Source organism: Drosophila mauritiana, chromosome 3R, assembly GCF_004382145.1.
Source record: "Drosophila mauritiana strain mau12 chromosome 3R, ASM438214v1, whole genome shotgun sequence".
NCBI lineage: Eukaryota > Metazoa > Arthropoda > Insecta > Diptera > Drosophilidae > Drosophila > Drosophila mauritiana.
In genome coordinates this window covers 10,106,222-10,132,654 of record NC_046670.1, presented here as the reverse complement: position 1 = coordinate 10,132,654, position 26,433 = coordinate 10,106,222, and the positions used below count along the sequence as shown (strand labels likewise).

The 26,433-nt window shown below is 41.5% G+C and overlaps 1 protein-coding gene and 1 long non-coding RNA gene across 3 annotated transcripts in view; both read right to left on the bottom strand.

Moving 5' to 3' along the window:
• LOC117145598 overlaps positions 1-26,433 on the bottom strand; it is a 96,060-nt gene that overhangs the window by 22,510 nt on the left and 47,117 nt on the right. For both annotated transcript variants that reach the window (XM_033311312.1, XM_033311314.1), the window contains 2 exons: positions 24,786-24,791; positions 9,798-9,835 (listed from right to left, as the gene is read on the bottom strand). In XM_033311312.1, the coding sequence (XP_033167203.1) occupies positions 9,798-9,835; positions 24,786-24,791 (44 nt within the window). The remainder of the gene's footprint in view (positions 1-9,797; positions 9,836-24,785; positions 24,792-26,433) is intronic.
• Positions 5,850-6,561, bottom strand: LOC117145600. Its single transcript, XR_004459730.1, has 2 exons — positions 6,471-6,561; positions 5,850-6,406 (listed from the first exon to the last, which is right to left on the bottom strand). It is a non-coding gene; the product is annotated as an uncharacterized LOC117145600 (long non-coding RNA).

Below are 26,433 nucleotides of genomic sequence, written 5' to 3'. Positions count from 1 at the left end.
TTAAGAACCTTAGATTTAATCTGATTCGAGTTAAACTCAGTGTTGGGCTGGTTTCCCAAATTCTTTTGAACAAGAATTTTTAATATAAGTCAAGTGCCGAAGTGTGTTATCAACAAACGATTTATGAAATGGGAAAACCCACAATAAAATCCCCAGGGCCAGTTCTGATCCAAGTCAGAGTGGAATGCAAAGGTGAAGGGGCATGGTTGGGACGGGGGAGTGGGGTCGATTGGTCCACTGTCGTTGTATTTGCGCATTGTGCAGAAAAGTCGTAAAAATTTCTGCTGTCTACGTTCAAAATGAATGGGGAGAAATGAGAAAAGGCCGCCACGCTGCTGGCTTTTCTTCTTATTTTCCGGGGCAGACCAACGAAGAGTTCTTGTAAAGTTTACGAGCGCAAATATAATTCAAATGGTCGTTAATTGCAACAACAGCGAAAGAGGCTCATAAATGGATTGGATACCCGCTTGGGGAAGTGGGCGGGGTTATATACTTACAACCTCCCCAACCAGACAGCAACAACAAAAAGCTAAGGCAGCTGGGACTGGAGAGCTTTTTTGCAGCCGGAAAAGCACAAAAGCAAAACAAAGGCCCAAGCACGTGGTGGGGATATTTCGATGGCTATATTTCGAAATTTCCCGATTTCGATTCAGTAAGCGTAACTGGCTTGGCCAAAAAGTACCAAAGAGGTTAGATTTCGACTGGGCGTGTGTGTGTGTGCGCCCCAGGGAAATTTCGAAGCACGTGCGTGTGAGTTGCGCATGAACGGTACACCAATACTTTCGAGCAGAAACCCCTCACAGATACTCCTCACACAGATACTCTACTGTACTGGGGCTACGATATCTGTGAGATACGCACAGATACGGCGGCAGCGCCGCCGACGTCAATGTCGACGTCGCTGCCGGCGTTTGAGAGACCGAGCGGCGTGCAAGAAATCGTCGGGCAACGGCTTCAAATGAACGCAAAACGTTGGAAAGCAAACAACCGCAAAAAAGCCATCAGCTAAAAATAAAACTGCAACTATCTAAGTGAATCTGTAGAGAAAGAGTGATAGCTCTGTGTGTCCAGTGTTTATTTAATTACTTATTTAAATTTTATTTACAATATAAGTTGTGATTTTGGTTCGTTTGTTTGTTTCCCCATTAAATCTCATCGCGGAACTGGTTTGCATTTTGTATCTTTTATCGCTGCAGTTCGTTTCTGTGTGGGTGAGTATCTGTGTGCGTGTGTGTGGATGGCAGCCTGCACTTTCAAACCAGTTTCAAGTATTCCCCATCTATTCCATCTCTTTTTGCAGATAAAAGTGAAAGAAACCCTAACGTTTAAACGCCGCCATAAACACCAAATAACAAATTTTCTGGCAAACATGGCATGTCACGGTCCCATTAAACGTGGAAAATCGGCCCAGAAATTCAACACGACGACAACTTTTTCGACTGTCCCAGAAAGCAAATATGTATAGTGTATTTGTGTGCGTGCCATTGACATTGACTTATGGTCATGAAGGGGTTAGGGGGGAGGGGGCTAAGGGTGGGGGTTGCTGGTTAAAGGGGGGTCTCGCCGCTACGACAAAAACTTGGATTCTCTCGTTTCTTTTTCTTCTTTCGTCTTCCACGCACATTTATGGTTTGTTTTGCTCACACACACACTCATCCCATAGAAAAGCCTACGCAGCGGCAGAAAGAGAGGGCACAAGCAGCAGAGAAAGAGACGAAACATGTCTCGGGTGATGATAAACGCTTCTCGTCTATTTTGGCGGGTCCATGAATGAAACAATTGCTCCGAATGACTGACTGCCAGACAGACAGCTACAAACTGCCCTTACGGGGGGCAAATTGGGGTATTTTGGGTTTTGGAGGCTTTGAGGAACCGGGACCTGAGGGCCCGGAAAGCCGACAGCAATAAACGCTGTGCTACGACAAAAGTCTGATGAGACAGACCATCATGATGCTCATCATCGTCGGCGATAATAATGATTTTCATTTGCACATTCCACCCGCTTCGCTGTTGCCGGCTTCCAGCATTCAGATTCAGTGTGCATTCAGTGGGGCAGGTTATTTATGGCACTTTTCCTATCGCCACTCACTGGGGTAATCGATTTTTATTGGATTAATATTGCTTTCCGCATGATTTGGCCTTCTTTTCGTTATCACTTAGCAGGTTTCTTGACGCTGAGGAGTGGACAATGACTAAGACTCAGTCAACTGGAAAGCAGGTAAGTCTTAAATGTTTTCTTTACAATTATAGTAAAGAATTTCAAATTAACCAGGCTTACTTTAAAATTAAACATTTAGCTAAGAATTGGCATATTTATTAATCCAATGGGTTAATGTCTGGAGCAAGTTTCCTATATAATGTTGGTAGACCACTGGTTAAAAATAAATTTATTAGGCATAACGACTAGCCTAAAGTATTTATTACCATTGACTTGGCCTCAAGTTCCAAGAATTTCGAGAACCTCGCACTCAGCCATTTTCCCCTCCCTGGTTCCATGGCAAATGGGGCGTATGCGCAATATGTCTGCGCATCCAGTATTCGACCAGAAATCGGTCAAACTGCCACCTGGCTACTTATTAGCGGCACTAAATCAAATCAGCCTGCCTGGACAGACAGATTTTACGAGCGGTGCGCCAGTTACGGAGCTGCATTTTTCACATGCGTATAAATCAATCAGGAAGAAAACCCGACTTTGGACATCAGCCTCTCGGGCCAAAAGGTTCGAAATTCGAATTCAGAGGTCGTTCCCTGAACTCAGATCAGTTACAAACTGCACCAGCAATGGCAGAGCAGACGACAGCCATAAAGTTTAGTTTTACGACTGCCAAACGCATAATTAAGCACTCTCACCTACACGAACGCATTCGCCAGGGGCGGTTTTTGGGTTTTGAGTCTCAGACTCACACACACACGCATGAAGACCCACCCCCTGAGACAATGGCTGCCAAATGGCAAACAGCCCGCGTTTTTATCCCCATTTATCCGAGTTTTGATTGCGATATTCGGGATTTGGTTCTATGCGAACAGATGCAGGCGTGAAGCATCAAAGATGGCACATGCAACATATGCAGAGGGAAACAGTCTTCACTCGCTTAAGCGAACTCTAATTGATTACCTTTATGGGAGTACCACGCGATTGTACCTCTTTCTTTTTTTTGTCGCTTTTAATTAAAACAATGTGTGAATTCCTAAATATAACGCATAAAATGCATACGTTTACCAGGCTATGAAACACCAATCTTCCTTTCCGATAATATATGAAAATAAAATCTGTCTGTCTTATAATATGTACAGCCATTGACATTGTCTGAGTGTCGGGGGTTGTTATTCGATTATTTTGTACATTTTGACCATTGCCCCGCGGCCTAATGAGGCTGCAGAAATGCCAAAGATGCGAGGAGGAATTTACATGTGTGGCTAACGCCCCGAACATTAAATTAATGCCCCCGGTCGGTCTGGCCTTGCGAATATTATCAAATTGTCGAGCTCGACTTGAACCTTGGTCGTCGACGCTTCGACTTTGAATGCATAAATTGCCGGCAGACAGACGGTCGGTCTGCGGGGTCCTCTAATTTGGCCATTCAAATTGCAGCTGAGACAAGAGGCAATCGTTATGGCAGCTGCTGCTCCATGGAGCATAAATTGCACACTAATTGTGTCCATTTCTGGGCGTCGCTTTGTGCTTTCACATCCAGCCCAGCCACCCACTTGGCCGGCCATTAGTCGTTTTAATAAAACAAAATAAACTAAAATACAGTGGCGGACTCTGTGCGCAAGTGTCGTGGCCATCTTCAACCTCAACTCAACTGGGTCCAAGTCTGGTTTCCAGTCTCTGTCTCTGGCATTTCACTCCTCCAACACCCTCGACTTTTCCGCTGGCGTGGCTGTCGCCATCGCCATCGCCATCGCCTCGTGTTTAGTTTGGGTGTGAAATCTAATTTGAAAAGTTTGTGTAGTCATTTTGATGCCGGAGCGCACTCAGCAGCATATGCTACCCACCGCTCGGGTTTTCTTTTCTAATTTTGTTTGCAAGTCATTGACGGCAATATAGCCCGGTTCCACCAAAACCCAGACCCTCCGCCCGATTCCAAACATCTCTGTCCACCGGCTGTGGCTCGAGAATTTTATAGAAACCGCACCGAGCACATTTGCCAGACATTGAACGTGAGCATTCAGAAATTTAAATTAGAATTTCCAGCAAATAGTTTTGAAGCAGGCTCTAGGAAAAAGGGAATGACATTTGTTGAAATAATTTTATGGCTATCAGGATACAAATGTGGGATTTAGAATAAATAGAACACCGGAGTAAAATGTGCTCGATCTATTTTAGGACTTTATGCTGACTTATTTAAAATATATTCAATCGTTTTTACATCTTATAGTTAATATACAAACCATATTTTTAATCAAAAAAAATACATTCCCTTTGCCTTGAATTACAGACAAAGCACATCTTTTTTTAATAATTGTCAATATATTTTCTTTTTAAAGCCGAGACCAGAATTTAAAACGTTCTTGGTCTCGCCGCAAAGTCAATTCGAGGTGAAGCAAATTTGAAAACTAAATTAAACTTCAATTCCTGGGACATAATCCCCGATGGGCGATAAAGAAATATACTTCACGGAGGGAAAAGAATGAAATAGAACAGAGCAGAATAATTGAGGAGACAAAATAAAAAAGGTGGAAAAGAAATGAAAACTCATTTGGAAACTGCGCCCCAGAGCTGGTGAATGCTCCCAGAAAAGTTTAGAAATGTGCACGGCTTCCATGCGTGGGTGTGGAGTGCCTCGGGATGAGGATGAGCTGTGGAGCGTGGAAACAATCAACTGAAAGCGTTGATGGTGACGACTGCTCCTTCTTGTGGTCCATGGCAGGTATAACCGCAAGAGGGGCTGGGATGCGGAATGCGTCTGCTGGCAACAATGGCGCAATGGCGTCTGTAATTCCAAGCAATTGTTTCCGTTCTCCCGCGACGCTTTTGTCTGTCCTGTTTTCCTTGGTGTTTTTGGTCCCGCCCAGTGGAGCGTGCATTTAACACCACTTGCCACAGAGGACTCATCTGCAGCTCCAATTCCAGCATTTTGGCACCTTTGGACGGGATGGCAACGATTTGCCATAAAGTCACGTACCTTGATATCGGGCGATTTGGCGAACTAGGATTTCTGGCAATGGTCGAGCATCCCTCGGCTCGTTGGCTCGCCAAATTGTCGCACATTCTTAGGGGAGTCCAGGTCCCGAGTATCTTGACTATCCCCAAAATAACCTGCCACCAAGTCCGCCCTCGACGCTCGTTATGCGGGCGGGCGGCCGTCTGTTTAGCACATCCCACTGTCCATCCGCTGGGAGTCGGCGTTTTGCATTGGAATTTGCTTCGCCAAATGCCGCCATTTAGGGTTGCGCCAATAAAAAAATGATATTTATGGTTGTAACGGCCGTTCTGTGTGTACGCCCTCCCCACATCGAACACCGCCCTAACATCACCCTCCCCCAACGCCCGACAAGCCCATCCGAAAACTGGCGGTCAGAGCATGCAGAGACATAAAGACACGGGCCTAGGCACAGTTGGATTAGGTAGTACAAATTTTACATAAAAACGGTACACGATTTTATTCAATAAGAAATAAGAGTTTAGTAAAAGCATATATATTCTTAATAATAAAATAAATACCAAATGAAAACATCAGTTGGATCAAATTTAAGTATTCTTACTTAGGTTAATAGTTATTTACGTTAAAAACTCAACTGTAACATTTTACCTTCAGCTAGGATTTAAACAGTTTAACAACAGATGTTACTTATGAGTATTTAAAAACTATTTTTTATGTAATTTATTGAAATTTATTTTTCTATTGAATTTTCTATGGAAAGTTTGTTATTGAACCACTGTTTTCGGGGGTTGCCCTGGCACACAAATGAAATCTCACAGGCATAACGAGCTCATGACTCTTTGCTGGCAAGGGTTGGGCAGAAAAAAGGAAGTAGCACAGAAACAGGAGCCAGGACTCTCACACACAGGCGGGCACTGACATAGGCAAATATATAGTGGCTGAGACTTGGGCACATACACATAGAAAAATATGGCACGTACTCCACGAAAGCCATAAGTTTACGTTTTATATCGGGCAAACTGTGCAATATTATAAATTTTGAATTTTATCTTGGGCATTAGATTGCCAGAGAGTTGCCTGGTTGGCTGCGAACCTCTCAACCTCACTCCCAGTCTTTCGCCGTATTTCCCAGACTTTGTGTGAGTTGGGTTGGATGGCCGACCGCCCCTTTCTTGTTAGGGATTAAACGAAAGGACGTGCTCGAGGGCGCAAGTAGGAGCTCCTGGCGGATGGGGCAGGTGGGTAATGGATGGCAACAAAGGGTGATTATCGCGATTGGCGAAATAGTTGAGCTGGGGCTGGGAATATTAATGCCAGAGGTATCTGGAAACTTTGTGCGTTGTCGTAACTTCTTGAACTTACTGTTTTCTTTTCCTCTTCTTTCCATGATATTTTCCAGGACCAAGGACATCCATATATGGCCGAATAAAAGGACACGTCTTATGTGACAAGTGCTGGCTAAACGTCTGTGGTTATCGCAATCATTTTCGATTTTCGAACGCCATCCCTGTTGAAAAATCAGCCGGACAGCAGCAACCACCGAACACAAGACACAGGACGACCGGAAGTGAGGAAAACGCTTGTAAAATCGGTCGCACACGAGTGCGAGCGAGACACGAGCGAACGGGCCGAAAGGAAACGACAATTACGAGGACACGCCGGCTTGCTTTTCTGCTTTTCCTGTCTGCTCCTTTCAGTTGCGGCCGTGCAATCGTCGGGTCAACAACGCCGCGTGTCCGATTTCGATCTACAAATGAAAATATAAATCTTCACATCTGTATTTGGTTTCATCTTTATCTGCATCTAGATCCGCGACACGGCATAATTTTCAGCACTTTTGGATAATGGCGATTCTGTGCGACCTCGTAAACGTATACTGAATGTATCCTGAGTGTATCCTATCCGGTATACCTTCAGTATACGTAACACGAGATAGCACGAGCAACGTGGGATGTGAAACACTTTTTAATACACCGTAATACACGTAGCACTTTGTTATATGGTTTTACACTTTTATAAATATCTATGCTTAGAAATACATAATTTAAATATAAATACTTCAATAAATGCCCGATATAAGGTTAAAAAATACTTTTGAATTTTACTGGGTGTCTGGGAAAGTTTCTTGGCACGCAACCTGTTGCTTTTGAAAGTGGGACCAGATGGATGAACAGCTGATTCAAACTTCAACGAGCGGCAATTATTATGCAGCCATGTTATTATATTATAAATTAAAGTATTTGTCTAAGACAAATATTAAAGGTTATAGATAAGGAGGCCCAATTAAAAACTTGTATTAAGCATATACACATATAGTTTTTGAAGTATCATGCACAGAAAGCCTTTCATTTGACTTAAGTCAAAATGAACAATTAGGTTCACACAATTTTTTGTTACGGCCATAAATCTCTGTGTCATGAAACCGCATTTAATATACCCATTAAATATTTTAGCTGGTCTCTTCATGCATTTTTCAACACGCCGTAAATTATTTAAGGAAGCAATAAAATTGGCTTGCGTTGTGACAACTTAATCTTTTAAAATATATATTTATACATTTATAAATACATAAGCGTATAAATATATTTTTATATATCATATATTTATATGATAGCGTATGATAAGAATATTTTGACGGATATCAAAATAAAGTCTTGCATTATGATAACAACAAATTATACGCCTATAACTATTATAAAAAGGCATTAAAAAAATGTTCAACAAAAATCAAAATCTTTATTAAATAAACCAAATAAAACAACAGTTTTTAATCTTATCTTTTACAGAGCCCCTGGCGGGCATATGGGAAAACAACACAGCGCCCTCTCGTGAGCTATTTCTGTACTAGAAACTTTCAATGCGCATAATCTATTTTCACGGAAAGCAAATTCGGGGTTGAAGAATGGTTTCTTATAAGAAAGGGGATGCGAAATATTGGCGAATTGAGCGAATTGGCACTGTTACTATAATACGATATGTGTTTTAAGGCAGTTGGGCGTAGATTAAAGCATATGCCGATTTTATATCTATATTTTGGGCCTACTTTTCTTACTTTTACAAATGCAAAGAGTAGTTTAGTTTTCATTAGATTTTTAAAGGTATGCTCAAAAAGGTATTTAATATTCAAAACATCTGCTGACTGAAAAAATATTTTGCCCTCTTTTTTGTCATACTGTATCTCTAAGATGCCGGTGTTGAAGCCGTCGAACCTCAGCTGGAAACTTGTGCTCAAATCGAGAATACAAAGTATCTCGGAGATACGCTAGAATGACGAGAAAGAGGGTATGAGGGTAGACGGCGAAGAGGGGACGCAACGAAGGAGATAACGAAACCAAAAACGAAACTCGCTCGACAACAACAAGTAAATGAATTTATGAGCATGCTCAGCTCTCTCTTTCTCTTCTCTCTCTGCTTCTCCGTCTCAGTTTCTACTGTTTCTCCCTCCACACCCCTCCTGCACTCTACTATACAAACAATATCGTATTGAAATATTTCAACAATGGCCGCTGCGAAGGAGCAGGCAAAGCAGAGAGCGAGAACATTTAATTCGGCCATATTTGATTTTGATTTTGGACATGCTGTCATTGCTCTCGATTTTCGGGGTGGGTTTTCGGTATCGGTATCTCCAGTGCGTCTGCTCCGTTCATCTTTGTACATTTGTATCTGTATCTGCAGCCGGTTCCGCCGGCAAAATGAGATGGCTTTAACTTTAACCTCTGGTGCAATTTCTCGGCTCATGACTTTTTCGGGCACAATCATGGCATGTTAATCCCTTATTAATTTTACGATCTTCGCAACTGGGGAGCTGTGGTTCCAACACGTCTTTAAAGACACATAAATCAATTTCATGTCGCCTGAAATTGAGCCTACCTATTGTATATATTTTTCCTAAATTAATATGCAACGAGAGGCTTATTGGGCATAAATGGCCATCGATTAACTATAAAATGGTCGATTTACGATTGCGACCATAAAATCTTGATTCGAGTTCGACTAGCAAATGGCAATCGGAATTGGAATCGGGCTTCTTTTCTGGCGCTGGGACCATATTATCTATGAATATCGCTAGTGGAATTTATGGGCGAGTCTAAAGCTGTCAAAACTTGATTTACGACCCATGAGTCGACAGCGAAAAGTGAGTAAGATATTGACGGAGTGTTTCACAAAATACCAGCCGTCCCATACACCTGTCCTTAAAATGATTGAGGCTCCATTAGCTTTCCAAGCAAGTGGGCATAAAATATATACATTTGTATTTATAACGCCTTCATAACAAAACTCAAAATTCCATGTCTGGTAACCGTTACATTAGGTAAGGTGTGAATAAATAAACTACATTCATTAAATTGCCTTATAAGGCAATTGATGGTTATTAAATTAAAGCAGGATGCGAAATAAGTTATTAGATTTAGGTCCGCCTAGCTAAGTCATTTCTTTTCATAAATCGCAATTAGATGGAAAATAAAACCCTTTCTTAGGTTTCATTTTAATGGTGTGCCCTGGAACCAAGCCATTGCAAAATGCAAGCATTATTATGTTGATAATATCATGCGGACATTTCGAATAGGTTCGCATCTTTATGACGCCGGGAAATCTTAATGAAAATCAATAAAGAGGCTGTATACACAGATGGGTAATAAAGCGATTACTTATCGGGTTTTTGTATCAATATCAATTGGTATTACTTACGAGTGCCCAGAGTATCCATCTACATGTCCATCGAAGAACTGCAAATAAAGACGGAGGAGATGGCATTAAAATCTTCGCGTGGCTTTAAAATTATTCGAGTTGAAAATTGTCAATTAATGCACTTATTTCCAACGAGACTTTGGCCGATAAGGCACAATGAACCCGAGGGACTGGCATCAATTTCAATAACTCGAATGCGGAGATTTTTAGGCAGCCCCGCCGGGGACGGGGTAATTTATGCATTCTTTGTTCTGTCTACATGTCAGTCGTGATATTTCATTTAAAAAACAACAAGGGAAACAACTCAGAGTCATATATAGTATGTATATAAACAAACAAGCTAAACGTGCACTTGACATGACAGACAACGCGAAGGAGAAAAATAATACAGAAACCGTGGAAAATGGGCTTGGGATTGGGATTGGGTCTGGTATTGCGATTGCGGTTGCGATTGCCGAGTGACCACAGCGTTCAGAATATGTTAATGCAGTCGCCCATAAGACATTCGAAATTGCAATAAATAATCAGCCCAGTGACAGGCGTCATTTTCGAATTCCTGCGGAGGCGATTCCATTCCATACCATTCCCGGCGGATAGGATGCGTCATTAGCCCCTAGATTGTATGCTTGTTGTCCGGGCCAAGAATAGCCAAAACACTCACGTCATGCTGGAAATCGGGGGTAGCGCATATAGGGGCTTATTTTTGCGACCTCGAAATCATAATTCAGGATTTTATGGCCTTTTAAGTGCCATTAAGTCAACTCTTTCCTCGCCCGCGGCGTTTTGCCGAGGCCACTTTCGATTTTCCTTGAACATTCGCTGCCGGCAATTAAACATTTTGTAATTGCAACTCTTTGACGTAGCAGAACGGAACCGAAACGAAGCGATCCCAAGCGAAAAGAGCCCGACCATCCCAGGCAATTTGTGATTTTTTAGATTTTCACTCTATTTGCGGTGCTGCGCCCACACAGATACTGAGATACCGAAATGTGAGGGCAACAGCAAATTCAAGGCACTGCGGCCGTTAAAACTGCTTTATGGACCCTAAAAACGAAAGCGAGAGTCTCGTTCAAGGAGGAACATGTGTGTAGGACTTCGTTTTCCCATTTCCACTCGCATTTTACTCGGCCGGTCACGCGGCAGAAGGATTAATATTTTTATGGAGCACTTTTCTGGCTGTTTGCTAAATTTTGCAACAAATTGTTTTACGGCCCGCGGGAGAGAATCTTTTCCATTTCATCCAGCAAATGAACGAAAATCCTCCACGTAAGGATCTTCGAGGCTTAAATGATTCGCACGATACGCAAATTGTATTTGAAAATTTTTGGAGTAAATGGTCTCGGGAAAATCTAATCCAAACACACTTCATTTTGCAGAATAATATAGCTTAGATACAATAATCGTGATATTACAATCATGTGGTGCACTTTTATATTCCAAACTAAAAAAGTGACAGCCGTATTATGTATAGGCCAACAAGGTAACAAGGTAAGAATTTGAATTTGTGGCTTTCTTCTAATGCGATAGGAACCCAATATTTCCATAGAGAAGTGTCAAGCTAAATTGATATTTATGTACATAATTTTGATATTCTTAAACAGTTTTAAGATTACCTAACGCAATCTCATTAGCAGACGACTTTCAATGTTAACTGTGCGATTTCTATGCAAAATCGGGCTTGAAAGAGTCAACGAAACGAGCGAATTTAATTTCCAGCCAAACAAAGGAAATATTAGCTATCAAATTCTGCGGATCAAGCGTGCGAGCGAGAAAACAGTCTGACTTCTTGTATCACCTGTTCTAGGAAGCCACTATTGATAAGGCCCGCTCCCTCCGGATCCGAAACTCTTCATCTCCCCAGTTTCGATCTCCCTCGGCGACGGGGAAACGGCTGCCATTTATGCGGTTCGAAAGCGCCTAAAGTAAACATTTAATTGCGCCATTAATTGCGCGGTAAGTGTGCCAGATGCACATGCTCGTGCTGAAGGGGCTTGGGGCGGGGCCAAGAAAACAAACAAATTCCTGTTGGTTTGGTTAAGTGCCCAGCGGTGCACTCGAGAAAAGAAGCTCCTCTCCACTCCGCTCCTCCGGAAGACCCTAGCCCGCTGACTTTTACGAGCATTGGAGTCTTCCATTAAGGCGCTCCGGGCTTGTTTCCCTGCTTTCTCCGGTCCTGATCTTCCATTTTCCCCACTCTTTTTCCCAGTCGCAGTTTTTCTCCACATTGAAACAAATTATTGGGAACTCTTCATGATATTTCTTTAAAAATTAAGTGCTTTAAAACTTATCTCATGCAATGATAAGAATGAGTTGCTTGAAGCCAAATACCCTTTAGCCCTAAATGTAGAATTTTTCTCAGTGCAACGGAGCCACTACCTTGCATCCCGAGTTCCAGTCGACCGGCAACTTCTGCCGCATTAACTTTGTGTGTTTAATGCGGAAAATTATTGTCAATACAATCGACTTTTTATGATGCTTAAGCTGACAGTTTTTGTAGCTGTTCCTGTTTTAATATTTGCCCTTTAGCCGTTTCCTCTGATCACGGTATTCACATGATCGGGGTCCCACTGCATTCCCATTTTCTTAATTATGATTCAATTAATGAAGAGTAAACAACGGCTACTGGCCAAATATCCGAAGAGTTTATGGATTTTGGGAACAAAGCATAAATACCATATATTAATTTACATATTCCTAGTTTAACCGCAACATTCTTATCGTACAATTATTTGTAAAAACCATACTGAACACATTTGTGAAAGTATATCAAATTAAAAGACATTTTATACAACCAGGTGTAAAGCCCAAAAGCATTTACTATTTGCGTTAAGATCGAGCCGATTAAACCGAATTCCATTTGCCAAAAATGAAACGACACACGACGCGCCGCCTGGCGCCATTAACTTAATCGAACAGAAAACCAAACAAAAGCCGAAATTAACATTAAGCCCTTCGTCGGTTTGGTTTTCTTTGGGGGCTGGGGGGAACTGTTTCAGGTTTTCGGAGTTGGGTTCCTCAGTCGTGCTCTCTGATCAGCTAATGAATGCCCTAGAAAACCGGCGCAACCCATGGGAATGCGGACTCCCGAGTGGGTGCGTGTGTGTTTGCCAATTTAAAATTCTGTGGCGTAAGCGCAGGAACCCACGGTACTCCACCTTCATCCCCATTTACCAGGCGAACTACATTAAATTTTAGAAAACACAAAATGCGGCTTTCCGTTTTCCCTGCTTGGCAAACAATTTCACATAAATTTACGTTGAATTACAACCAACAATGTGTGCAAATGCACTGGGGGGAGTGGCCGGGAAAGGCAGGGACGGGGCTTTTTACCAAACTTGTGACTCGCTCTTGTGCTCTGCCATCTTTTTGGCAAGCCAGAAAATGTATTCCAGACACGCATCGGGCCATTTTGCAAACGTGCCACCGAATGAGGCTCAACTCCGGACCCCGTATCCCTGATCACTGAGCAAACACACAACCGCAACGACATCCGCCCAACCACTCAGAGGACCCCAAAAACTTTCCGGCTGACTTTGCTTTTATTTTCCTAGCCCTCTTTCCCCATCTCGAAATCACGAACACAAAACGAAGGACAAACTTTTTGCTTTTTTTTTTTGCGAAAATAAGTAAAGTTTGAATTTGGCAAACACAAATTACTTATGCGGCTCTATTCGCAGTCGGGACCCCCTAATACCTTGTTTCAGAATGGCATAGTTAAACCTATAATGTAGGATGAAATATGGAAAATTCCAGATCTAGACATCTCATTTAATAGTATAATTTTAAATTACATTCAATACGTAAATTGAGACGGCTTTAAAATTACATTGAACTTATTTTTAATAAATCATTCTTTCATTTTTATTAAAGTCAATAAAGTAATAATAACCTTCAGCTCAAAAGATGTATATATTCAGTTAAAAAATTACTTGCACCAGAAAAACAGTTTTTATAGAAACTTAAGTTAAGTCCACATTTTTTCCTCCACGTTTTTTTGTACATTTTATAATCGCGGCCGTTGAAAAATATAAGAAATAAATAAATAATAAAAATACACTGGCTGGGAGGAGGGACGATGGCAAGTAGGAGTGGAGTGGGTGCGGCCCAGAAATGCCATTTGCTGCCTCCCGAAACTTTTTCCTCTTATTGCAGCTGTCGGACTCGAGGTACTTTACGTTGGTAACTTATGGATACGACGGAAGAAGGAGCAGAAAGGTGAGCAAATTGCCAAACGGGTATGGGGCTGCTGCCCACCTTGGGAAGCTGGCGTGTAATTTGTATCTAATCTTGCCTCATGTTTATATAAAAGCAACGACAGCAGGGGAAACTATTTGCTCCACACAATTTCTGCAATATGGCGATAGCTCTGCCGGGAGGATGAAGTCCTCCCTTCGTCCTTCTCCAAGCTTGGAGCCTGACTTGGGTCCGGACGACGGAGTCTAAGTGGAACTACATACATATATGCATGGCCAACTGGGGCTGTGGCTTTCACAGGCAGCCAACCAAAAGGGCGGGTGGTTTTTGGAATTTTAATAAAATTGCTGCATTGCCAACTAAAGATAGATACTTTTCGTGTAATTTACGATGATGGTGGAACAGCAATGATGGCGAACGATAGCAAAACGTCAAAACTATTTCGAGGAGCAGGAGATGTAGAGAAGACACAGGGGGAGCTCACCATCTAAAGTTGCCGCATGGATGCCTCGTCAAGAAATCAGCGATGGTAATCAGCTTTAAACGTTGAATTTCATAGGAAAATGTGACAGTTTTACTTTGCTGATTGTAATAGTTTGGTAGATGAGCAACTGACATAAGCTGTTAAGTTTATTGGACTTTAAGATTATTAGTATTGCGCGATTGAAAATATTTCTGTTCTTGGCCAATTTAAACTAAAGGGAAACAATTAATAAAGTTAAACTTTGAATCTTGATCTTAAATCTATAATATGCACTCTCTTTCATATAATATGAAAACTCCTGTTATTAATCCTTTTTTCGATGCAATACTGCACCATTTCAAAGGCCATTACTAGCAGATTTGTTTTGAAAATTTATAGCTATATCTGGGACGTAACCATTTACCTAGCGATTTCTCATTATCGTTATGAAAGTTTTCCTCCATTCACGATAACCCCTATTATCCTAATTTGAGGCTCCCTCGGTGGCAATTTCCCCATGTGGCAAAGTCGCATTTAATCAGCCAACTTATGTCGTGGAGCACTCAGCTCATCCGAACTGGAGCCGTGTCCCTTTGACAGAGCTTGGCTTATTTATTGATGAATTCAACGGCACGTTGACACGAAACCCCACCGAAAAGTGTGTGGGAGGGGGCCGCACCAAAGTGGCTTCTTAATTTTACCCAATTGATCAATTTCCTCCTGCCGACTGAACGAATGCATATATGCATGCAGATGGATATGGCTGTGTCCGCCGTTGATTGGGCCACTAAATCGAGTCGAAGACCCTAATCATGCAAGCGGGATGGGGTCCTGGGCCAAGTTAATGTAATTGCAGGGCGGTAATTGGTCGTGGGTGGCTTCGTTTGCGTCAAATTGGAAGTCCATTAAGCGACGCACTTTTAATTACGCGTGCGGCGACCAAATTGGCAATCGAGTTAGGACCAAGTCGCAGGACACTTTCCAATCTCACTTGATGGCTACCTGGTGGAATAGATAGAGGGAGAAAGTTTCCCGGTTACCTGCATCAGGTGCCCAGCCGCGAACGAGTTGCGAGACCCTTTCCCGAAATTCCTCAAATTGCGAGGCGTAAAATTTTTGTTTTAACCAAAACAGACACACAAATTTTTGCACGGAACGGAGGCGCATATTTCTGTATTATTTTTTATGATATGCGGCATAAATGGATTTCAAAATGCTGCCAAACAGGCAGCTGAGACGCATTGTCTTCCCGACCCTTTGGTCCCTTCAATGGAACCCCGTCTACGTACGTCTCGTCAGGTTGCCAGACAAAGGGTTGCAGCTAGATGACAATTGTTGCGATTTCCCGGCACAGGATCGTAAAAAGAGTAGGCCGTAAATCAAAATCAGTGTTCGTTCTGCGCAAAAAGTGAAAGTTGGGAGCATTTCACCGCCCCTTTCCTTGAGAGCTGCCATATTGAAAATGGCCACCCCATTCACCTGGTGCCTCGCAAAACAGCAAAAAGAAGGCGGTAGGATGTGGTCGCTTCTGGGGTGGATTTTGTCTTAGCCCCGGCATGTAAATATTTCGTTTAATCCTTGTGATGGCAACAGTTGCCGTTGTTCCCATGGAAATCGGTCCTTTATGAGATAAACCGCAACAAAAAGATCCTGCCAGAGCCGCCCATTTTGTTTACCTATTTATGAAATGCGTTTTACTTTCATTCCACTTAATCACAAGATGCCATTACTTCGGGAAGACTTCAATTGAAAGTTCTCTCCCCTTTCTAAAGGGCGTGTCCAGGGTTTCCGACTTTATGAAATGGCTTACAAGATGGTAAACATTTACCTTTCGTTTCACAAATGGCATGTTCTGTAAAAGCCGTTTTAGTAAATTTAACCGAAAACAATTGAAGCCCCTTAATATTTGGCGGGTTGGCAAGAAAAGGGTGGTTTTGCCTTAAAATGAAATTTTTTAAAACGGAAATTTTGGAATTAATACATTTGATAATATTTTAAGCAAAATTATTACATGACAGGCATATAGGTGCCATTACTATTACCTCTTAAACCAATTTTACTATAGCGACAAACATACAATGGAGTTATGTAATTTGAATTTAAGCCCTTAAAATACCTTCAAGTTGTCATGGTAGTCATTTAATAACATGCATGAGCCGATCGGATATCGACGATATGGTGGTTGGGGATTCGACTTCGGAGAAGTGGTAAAGAACCTGATTGATTTACTGCACTGTTCAAAGTGGCTGGGCGATAACCAAAATGGATGCGGTGCATTCCCAATGCTCAAAGTGCCAAGAAAATATTAAAATTCAATGCATTTTAGGCGGGACAGAAAGCGTACCGAACCGCTTCATAAATTTCCCGATGGAGCTCCCCAGAGGGAGGAGAAGGGGTATTGCCTGAAATCTGTTAACGTTAGCGGAACATGTGTTAATTTTGGGATCGTTAAAATTGTGCCACAAGATATGGCGATAATGAGGACGCAGATTGAGTTCGGTTTAGGGCTAGCATAAATATTTACCCGATTCCAAATGAAGAATATAACAAAAACACCAAACAAAGCCTCCGACAAAGTAAATAATTTATTTATTTTGAAATATTTCAAGACACGCTGTTCGGGAAGATAAGAGACAAGGGAGTCGGGTTAGGTCATTGTCAGCTTGGAATTTAGTTACTAAAATACGAGCTGAAAATATGAAAATGAACGGCTAGAGACCTGACCACCAGTAACAACGATGCCATCGAAAATGGTTTCGAAAATATTGAAAACCAGTTTTCCGCCGAATTTTACTATTGGTGTCTGTTTCTGTGTTTTGGACCGGACCACTTGAGTTTCAAGTTGACTTTAGCCTGCCGTCCCCCATGCAATTAGATCAGAGACATCGCTCATTCTGAAGTGATTTTCCTTCGGGGCGGGGAGAGCAGACATAAAACTGTTTCAAAACGAAACGAAATGAAAAATGGTGCTATACGAGTGGCATATTTATGCCTATTCCGATGTTGGGAATATCAACGAGGAGAAGGAGTTGTTCCCGAGCACTGAAACCGATGAATGCAGCAAGCTTGCGTGTTGAATTTCAATGGCGGACGTATCCGTATGCCAGCAATGGGTGTCCAGGGAAAAAGATATATCGCAGATAGAGAAGTCCCACATCGGACCGATCCGACTGCCTGATGTACTTATAACAAGAGTCAAGTGCGGACCCCATCGCATCGCACTGCGTCGCCCATTTTAATGCGTTCCTTCGACAGGCCATGAAAATATGCCGGAGATTTTTAAAACGTTTTAATTGAAGCCCCACGCAGCAGACAATGTGTCTGTTTTTTGTTCCCGAGATGCAAAAGTGGCCCGAGACAATTAACATTCTGAACGCATTCAATTTACTTGGAAGCCTATCTGGCTTTGGTCTCTTCCTCCTCGAGACTCGCACATTGAAAATGGCGACGGCAAAACCAATCTTGATAGATTCGAATATTGCCATATCAATTCGAACGTCATATGTTGGATACGTGCGAAATATGGCCAATTTGTATATTCAAATAGTTTATGCGAGGAAGCGGAACAATAACCACGTTTTATCGACTTTTAATCTGTGGGAAAAACATTTACGATGTTTTCTGTTTCCAAATGCTTATTAAGATTTGTTGACACAAATAAAACACTAGACTGGAGCTAAGATGGGAATTCTAAAAGCCATAGTAAAGTCGTAATGTTTAAAATCCTAAACATTTTGAAAGTTGCTTTGTTGCCGGGACTGGTTATTGCACTTTAAGGAGAGTTTTATTCAAAATCAGTTCATAACATGGACCAAAAGTGCGGTGACAACGTTTTGAATTCCGCTCGGAAAGGGAAGAAGTTCAAGTTCTGTGGCTTGCTGAGTAAAGCGGATTAAACTTTGATTGTCTCCAAGAGTTATGTGATGGCAACTATAATCATAAAACTTTGAAATAAATGTGTAACTTATACATTTGCAGACGGTTTTAAATTTTTGATTATTCTAGGAAATCACTATTTAGGATGATATCTTTATGATTTTTATGTGTACTTTTAAACAGAAATAGATTAAATAAATATATAAAATGTATCATATTTTAGAAAAATTAAAATTGACTATCTTTGGTATACCAATTCAGAAATAACACAATTCCATTTAAAAATGTAAAATATTTCTTTAATTATTTATACAGCTAAACTTGAAATGCACGAGTCCCAAGAATGAGTACAATTAGCATTTTAATTTAAATTAATCCCATGCTACCGCTCAGTTAATTTAAATTATATAAGTTCGCACTTAAATTATGTAAATTGTCTTGTCAAAGAATTTTTATGAACGATAACAATAATAACAATAATTAGTATTTAAAAAGGTGTATATGGTGATTTAATGTATATTAAAAAAACATGACGCACCTTACGCAAATGAATGAACATTGTCATTAGCCGAAAAAAGTGTCGCCATATTTGTGTTTAAAATACAAATTATAATAATCAAATAACCATTATTCAGAGCTGCTTGCCTGAAACGGGGCGAGGAAAAAATGATTTCGAAATCGCTTATGAAATATAATTGGCTAATTTAGCAAGCCTCGGTATAAAGTATAAACATTCAATTTACGATCTGAGTCAGCCGGAATCGAACCTGCATTATTCTCCGGAGATAACGAATGGCGACTGCAGAACGTCCTTTAGCGGAGTGCTCCGCCAACAGGTTCGCGATAAGGCGGGGCCATTAAGAGGCACCTGTCAGTGCGACCCTCCCCGCCCACCATTGTCGTCATAAAGCGTCAAGTTTATGCCGAAAATTGAAATTAATATGCCGTTCGATGGCTCGATTAAAATGCGCTAAACGAAACCGGCAAGTACGGGGCAAGTATGACTCTATATATGTACACATGTACGTATATCGGGATCAGGGCGTGGCACCTGGAATGCTGTAAAAGCCAGCTGCAGACTTAAATTGATTTAAAGTTTGCTGCCTCCTCAACGACAGTTCAAATGCAAATTGGCTGGTCGACCGGCCGTCTTCCGTTTTATTGCGAATATTAAATGAAATTAATGAAATTTTCTGCGCCATAATCCTTTGCAAAACGCATAAATTTGCTCATTAAGTGTGCGCAAATATTGTATGTATTCGCTCCGCTAGAAGGTCTATATACTTTATTTACTTGTATTGATTTTTAAGCTCAGATAAATAAGCTCAGAGTACATAAGCGACGCCCAAAAAGCCCAAACGTCGAGCTTTTTCGAAATTAAACAGAAAGTCGGGACTGCAAATAAGGGCTTTTCTTGGGGAAAAAATAAATTATATTTTAATAAATATATTTTAAACTTAAATCAGACTTGCGTTTATTTTAAACTACACAGTTTAGTGATTTACATAATTTTTTATTTATTTGTTTAATAAATTTAACCAATATCCAAACCATTCGCGCTGGCGCCCCCTATTGATTTTCTTTCGCAGCTCAAGCTTTGCGGTCACCCCACCAGAGGACGCTCGCTGTTTGAAACGCATTACGCACACTTACAACGCTTGGGATGTTTATGTGTTAGTGCGTGAGAGTAAGTGAGACAACAGGCTTGCTGATGTAGTCTTCCTCTTTACACAAAATACATGGCCGCGCGACAAAGATGGCAACATTGATGGCTGCCGCTGAAAACATGGCCTCTTTTTCCGACTTTGTATCTGTGTGACGTTTGACTGCAGTTGCGTTTGTGTGGGTAGTAAATGTATCTTCTGTGTTAAAGTCGATTTTGTCAACTAATTTTGCGCTTTGTTACCCCTGAAAATGGGAGCACATGCGCAGTATGCAGCTGCTGCGGAGTTTTTCTAGATTTTTTTTTCGATTTTTTCTGCTCTGCTTACCAGTTTATTGGACTGTAGTTAAAACTTGCATGCAATATTTAATGCGGGAAAATGAGAATGCAAATTTTTGTGAAATCTCTTTGGCTCTGACATGTACCAAAATCCAAGTGCCTGACTAAATTAAGTTTTTTCTTTCTTCTTACCCCAAAATCAAAACTTGATTGCAGCCATATGCGTGACACGTTCGCATTATGCTGTCGAAAATTGTCACATAAATCAATCATATTTATACAAATGTCCCTGATAGCCAAACCGCCCGCCACCAGTTGTTGACAATATGCTAATTAGCTTCGTCTTTGTCTTGCCTTTTCGTCTGGCCATGCCCACGATAAGCAGTTGCTGAAAACGTGTTTTGGCATTTGATTAGTTGCGATATGAGCGGCGGCAGAAGTTCCAGGGAGCCACGCAGCGAGTTCAAAATATTTCCAAACATGGAAGGGAATTCTGCCGGCTAACGACTGACAGCCATGTCATTGGTCGCAGGTTGGTAAGCGTAAGTATCTTTTCAAGCCGATGAATGTGGAATTTTATAACGTGGCCAACGGACTGGGGCATTTGCAGGTGTCAAATGGCGTCCGCAGCTGGGGAGCGCAAGTGTAATACTCAATTGGTCGGACACTACATAGTGTTGCTGTAAAATAATTCATAAACTCAAGAACTACTTCAAGACCGGTTTCTTGTTATCAAACAAATCATTTACAACGTTAAGTTAAGCTCTTTCCTTTGTAGTATAGTAAAATGACATTATTAATAAATTTAATAAAGTCAAGAACTTTCAAGTTAGCTCACCCGTAAATAAACGGCATTTTGACGGCATTACTCAAGGTTTCTGCCTCACAATAAACGTAGCATTTGAGTCTAAAAAGTTGTAAGAAGTGTAGTGCAAGTGTTTGTCTGTCCTGACAAAATGCGACGTTAGGCCAATAAAACGGCGCTTAAAAAGCAACATAAAGCGAGGAGCGAAGGGGCAACACTTTCATTCATAAAATCGCAGCCGCAAGACGCGCTTTTTATTTCCACGAAGGGGCTATGGAGGGAGGTGTAACCGGCTCGCGTGTTAGTCGCGCGCCTCACTTTTATGGGAACCAGACTCTGAAAAAATCAAGAATATTCCAAGAGCAAGTCTAAAGACCCTGGGCAAGGCCTGAGTGTCTACGGCCCACGCATCGGATATGGAAACGATCCAGTCAGAGTCTGAGTTTTCGTCTGAGATACAGATACAGCTTCCGGCAGCGACTTGAGTTTAATAGGGCCATAATAATGCTTTATTTTTACTGTCTCATGAGTGAGTGTGCCAAAGTGTGTCTAGGTGTCTGGCAGTCGTCTACCGCTGACCGTAAAATTTTAATATGCCCGGTGACGGTGCGTTTGCAGATCTGGTATACTCCTGCTCATCTGCGTGGAGGTCTAAATCAATCTGCGGCACCTTTATGGCCGCTTTATGTGGCACACTTTTCACCTTGACATTGACCAGGTCGGTCCTCCCTTTCGCCTCCGCAGCGGTAGATGACGATGGCGATGACGATGGCGATTACGAAGACCTGCCCCAACGTGTTCCACATGGAAAGTGTCGTAAAACATTAAGTGAGTGATGAGCGTGGTTGCGGCAGCGGAGCATAATCCATCATAAACATTTTTATGGCCACTCGCATTTGGCCCACTTCTGCCCCACCCTCCCCTCGATTGGCCCTGCCTACTGCCGGCTTTTGTTGGCGGCAGTAAAATTCGTTAAATGCCCAACAAATTGTTTATTATAGCAGTTTGGCAATAAATGCGGCTATTAACTCATTTTAGGTGCTGCCACCGCACTTTTCGTCTCTGTTCGTCTCTTCTTGGGAGGTCCAAGGAATGCGGCTCAAGTGACGTCGGTGAAGGAGTGTCCCCCGACTTTGGAGCGGGGAATGGCAGATGGAGCAATTATGACCATTATTCATCGTCGAACAGGTAGCATTGAAAGTGAAAATATTAATTTGCACATCAATATTTATGGAACGCGGTTGTTATCGTTCACAATGTATTTTTGGAATATTGTTTATAAAGAAAACATTGATAGCCCATTCATACCATAGAGTTTTTAAAGGGTATTAATATAAACAAGTACGTCTGAGGTCTTAATTTAAGCAGTAAATATATTTTAATTACAATTGAATTAACCGAATTTCCAGTGCAATATTTCTTTAATGTTTTTAGATAAACAACTTGTTGGATTAGATGAGAACTGCTTTTTCGCTGACAGAGTCAGGCTCGTGGTCCCCTAAATTACGACCACGACAGCCGTATTCATTAGCATGCTTTGATGTCATACATTGAATGTATTTATACATTTGCCATAAGACGTTTTTTCCCCCAGCGCAGAATGCCAAAAATATAAATATATATTTTCAGATATGCCACACATGAATGTGGGTGAGTGTGTGCCCCACAGATACTCGTATCTGATGGATACGAAAATATGTATGAACAAGTATGTCTTTTGTCCGTAGATGTTTAATCCCAGCGGAATCTGCTGTCCCCTTTCGAAATTATATTCCTCCTCTGACCCGTTGGACTGAAGGGAATCTTTGGAACTGGCAGAGGACCCCATTATAAGGGAGTTGAATGGGGCCATTTGTGTATGGGCAGAGTCACATCAGCACGAAGATACACAAACAATTTGGCAGGCGAGCAGTCCGAATGAGATGCCCATCCTCTTCGGGACCCGAAAAAAGGGCGGGCCAGCCTCCTAAAGAATGCGTGTTTATTTATATCTCCGGCGTAATGTGCCGGCGATGTGTCACTGCCAACGCCCGCCTCCCGTGACCTAGATGCCAGATTTTGGCTCGTTGCGGATGCGTGTACAAGGGCTTATATCTATGTGCCGTGCTGTTTATGGGGCAGAACGCACAGATAATTGCGTCGTTGCCATCCGTGTCTTAGCCCCGTAATTAATTCTATTGGCTCTGATTGGACTAAATTAAAATGATCATCGCTCGGGCCGGGCCATGTCAAGTCGCCGAGATCGCATCGATCGATAGACGAGCCAAGTGTAAATGCTAATGATGCAGGCCATCATCAAGTGTTACGTAGGCAAAGCGCCAATGCACTATGGGCTTTAGAAGCCAAAGCCAGGTAAAATTTTTAGTTAAATTTTGTTTGCGAAATTAGTAAAATAAGTATTAACATTTAATTGAGAAAAGGTTGTTGAAAAATAAAATGGGATGCTTTGAAAGATTGCAATACTTCATAAAGTTATTGAAAATATTAAACAATTCATTATGCATACATTATGATACCATATATTGTTGTAAAAAAGTGGTTAATTCAAAAAATAAAATCCGAAATATCATTTCAAATTTAATTGTTGAAGCAATAAAGCGTTATAAACTAACATAGAGAATGGACTGATTTATGAACGAAAAGGCATATACAAATTACTTATCAATACAAAATTACTGGTAATTTATCAGTGGCTTAAAAACACAAAGTGCAGAAATGTTATCCAATTTGAAATTCCCAATTACTGGGCCCACGGTGCGGCCATTGGAGTGACGTCGACCAAGAGCTACAGAAATATACAAAAACCAAATGGAGGGAAAGACCTCAGAGCAGACTAATGGCCCTGGAGCTTTGGGTTTGCCTTTGGCATGGCGGCATAATTTCTGGCAGTTTTATCGAATTGTGGTTCTGGCTCTGCCCCGAATCGGATCGGATCGGATCGGGTCGGTCCCTCAACACCCCGCACTTTTGGGTCTCGGCCTTCGTCGAGCACAAAACTCATTTAAATTCAATTCGAATGTGACATTTTTGTATTTTCTTTTTATTTTCTTGGCTTTGTTGCTGTTGCTGTGTCCGCTGGCATTTTGGGACTTTGATAAATGTCGCAAAGCTGTTCGGCGGAGGAGGGCAAAGTCACTGAACGCTTAAATCGAATTCCGATTCCACCTTTTCCAGCGTATTTTTTGTTTTTCCTGATTCTCGACGTTGTTTTCCTTTCGGGCGATATTGTTGTTGTTTGTTCTTTGTTAGCTTCCATTGTTATCCAAAATGGCTGCATTATTTGTACAGACTTTTTCATTTCAGACACCCGCCCATGTGCTCTTTGTTGGCCTTTTTTGGGGGGACGCTCGGTCTGAAGACGCTCAGGACGTGATTCATGTGTGTGGCTGCTGCCACTGTAACTGTCGTTTATATTGATGGCGTGTATTTTATTTTATCGTGCATTCCTGTTGTAAACACTACCAGCGAGTTTCAGGACCAGAGCCAGGAGCATATGGCCAAAGCCGCTGGTCGGATCGCTCTTCCCCGTTTCGTTATCGTTTCTGTCTGATTGTTGGCCATTTTCATAAACACACTAAATAAAATTCATGGGTTTCGCGCTTATTGTTTACCTTACCTCATTCTCCAATTCCCTTAGTGTTAAATAACCAAAATATTGAATATGCTTAGAGCAGTTTAAGCTGGTTAAATCGGATTGGTGGCAATTACCTGAAACTAGAAAAAGAAGGAAAAAGGTAAATAACAGTGTGAAGCATGGATATATTTTCTTAGCTTAAAAAATATATTTATTCAGATATAGCCTTAAATTATTACAAGTGATTGATTTTATGGTTTGTGATAAGAAAAATGTTTTTTTACTTGCTACAATCATTTAAGAGTTTTTCACACTTATAATAAACCAGCATGGTATTTCACCCATTTGCATAATTCAATTAATCCTTCGTTTAACTTAAATCTTCTAAGCAAAAACATGAAAAACATCTCATTACATTGTGCATAATTACAAGTGTACCCTCTTCCCTTGAATTATGATAATAAAATGCAAATTCAGCTGGTGTCTTGACCGTAAAAATCTATTAAACAACGAGATCTAGACGAAGAAAAACACTCCGCAAGACAGAAATCCTGTCCATTTTATCCTTCAATTCCCCACAGAAATATCAAGAACGATAAAACCACCGAAAAAAACCGAGGGAAAAATGTAAAATTAGTTCTGGCTGAGATTTAAAATGAAATAAATGCGCGATGCAAGACTGCGTCCGGATTTGTAAGACCTGGAAACTGAAAAGAGGGAAAACCAGGGGAGTCTGTTGTATAATTAAATTAAGCTCCGTTCACTGAGTGGAAAAACTCGCCACTGAAAGTAAAATAATGTAAAAAAGGGTAATAGTTAAGACACCTGCTTACCTACCGACGATTTTATAACATTCGTTGGTAAGTGCACTTTAATGTTATTTAACAAAGGCATGCAACTTATTCAGATACATTATATAAGATTGATTTCCATATAGAAATAAGAATAAAGAATAAAATTCAGGTACCCATTCTAATGATATGTTTCGCAGATGACTAAGTCAGAAGTCTTGGACACGACAGAAAAATCTGGCAAGTAATTGCACAAAGTATTGCAATTCACTTCACCTCCTGGTCAGAAACCCAGGACCCACACAACAAATTTGCGATCAACAAGGGCAACAAAGACGTAGCAGAAAAAAGATTTAACGCAGAAGTGGAGAATGCCAGACAAATTTTATATAAATAATTCATTCTTGTAACGTGCAAAGCTCGTCGACAGCATTTCAGTTAATTAATGAAACGCATCCAGGGCCCGAAGACAAAGACTGGAATTGAAGCTGATTGCGAGTCTGAGACCGAGACGCAATTGGGGCTAAATGGCCCCAGGCGGGAATTTCGGAGGAGCAGGAAAATTAATAACAGACGAAAGGGCCAGCAAGGACGCAGGATAAAGAGTTTCGGGCAGGAGGAGGAAAGTGCAAACAACGTGAGCTCCTGACCCTCCTGTGACGGTGGTTGCAGCTCCATTTCCACCACCATTAAATGTGGCTCACAGATTCAGATACAGATACACACATGGCTGCCGGGAAACACCTACCCACCCCTTCCACTTTGGGAAACCCACGGTGGTTGCTTGCCAAGCGCGAAATAAGCCAAGCGATATTCAAATTTTCTGCAAAAACTTTACGAAGCGCATCAGGCAGCAACAGGACTGCGGTTGGGGTTGGATTTCGACTCGCCGTGGGGTTAGTGGTGGGAGGTCAAAGGTTGCAGGAGGCGGAGATGAGGGCGCGGCACGTCACGAATTGCGGCTCAGGCATTAGCTAATAGTCAGGCAGCG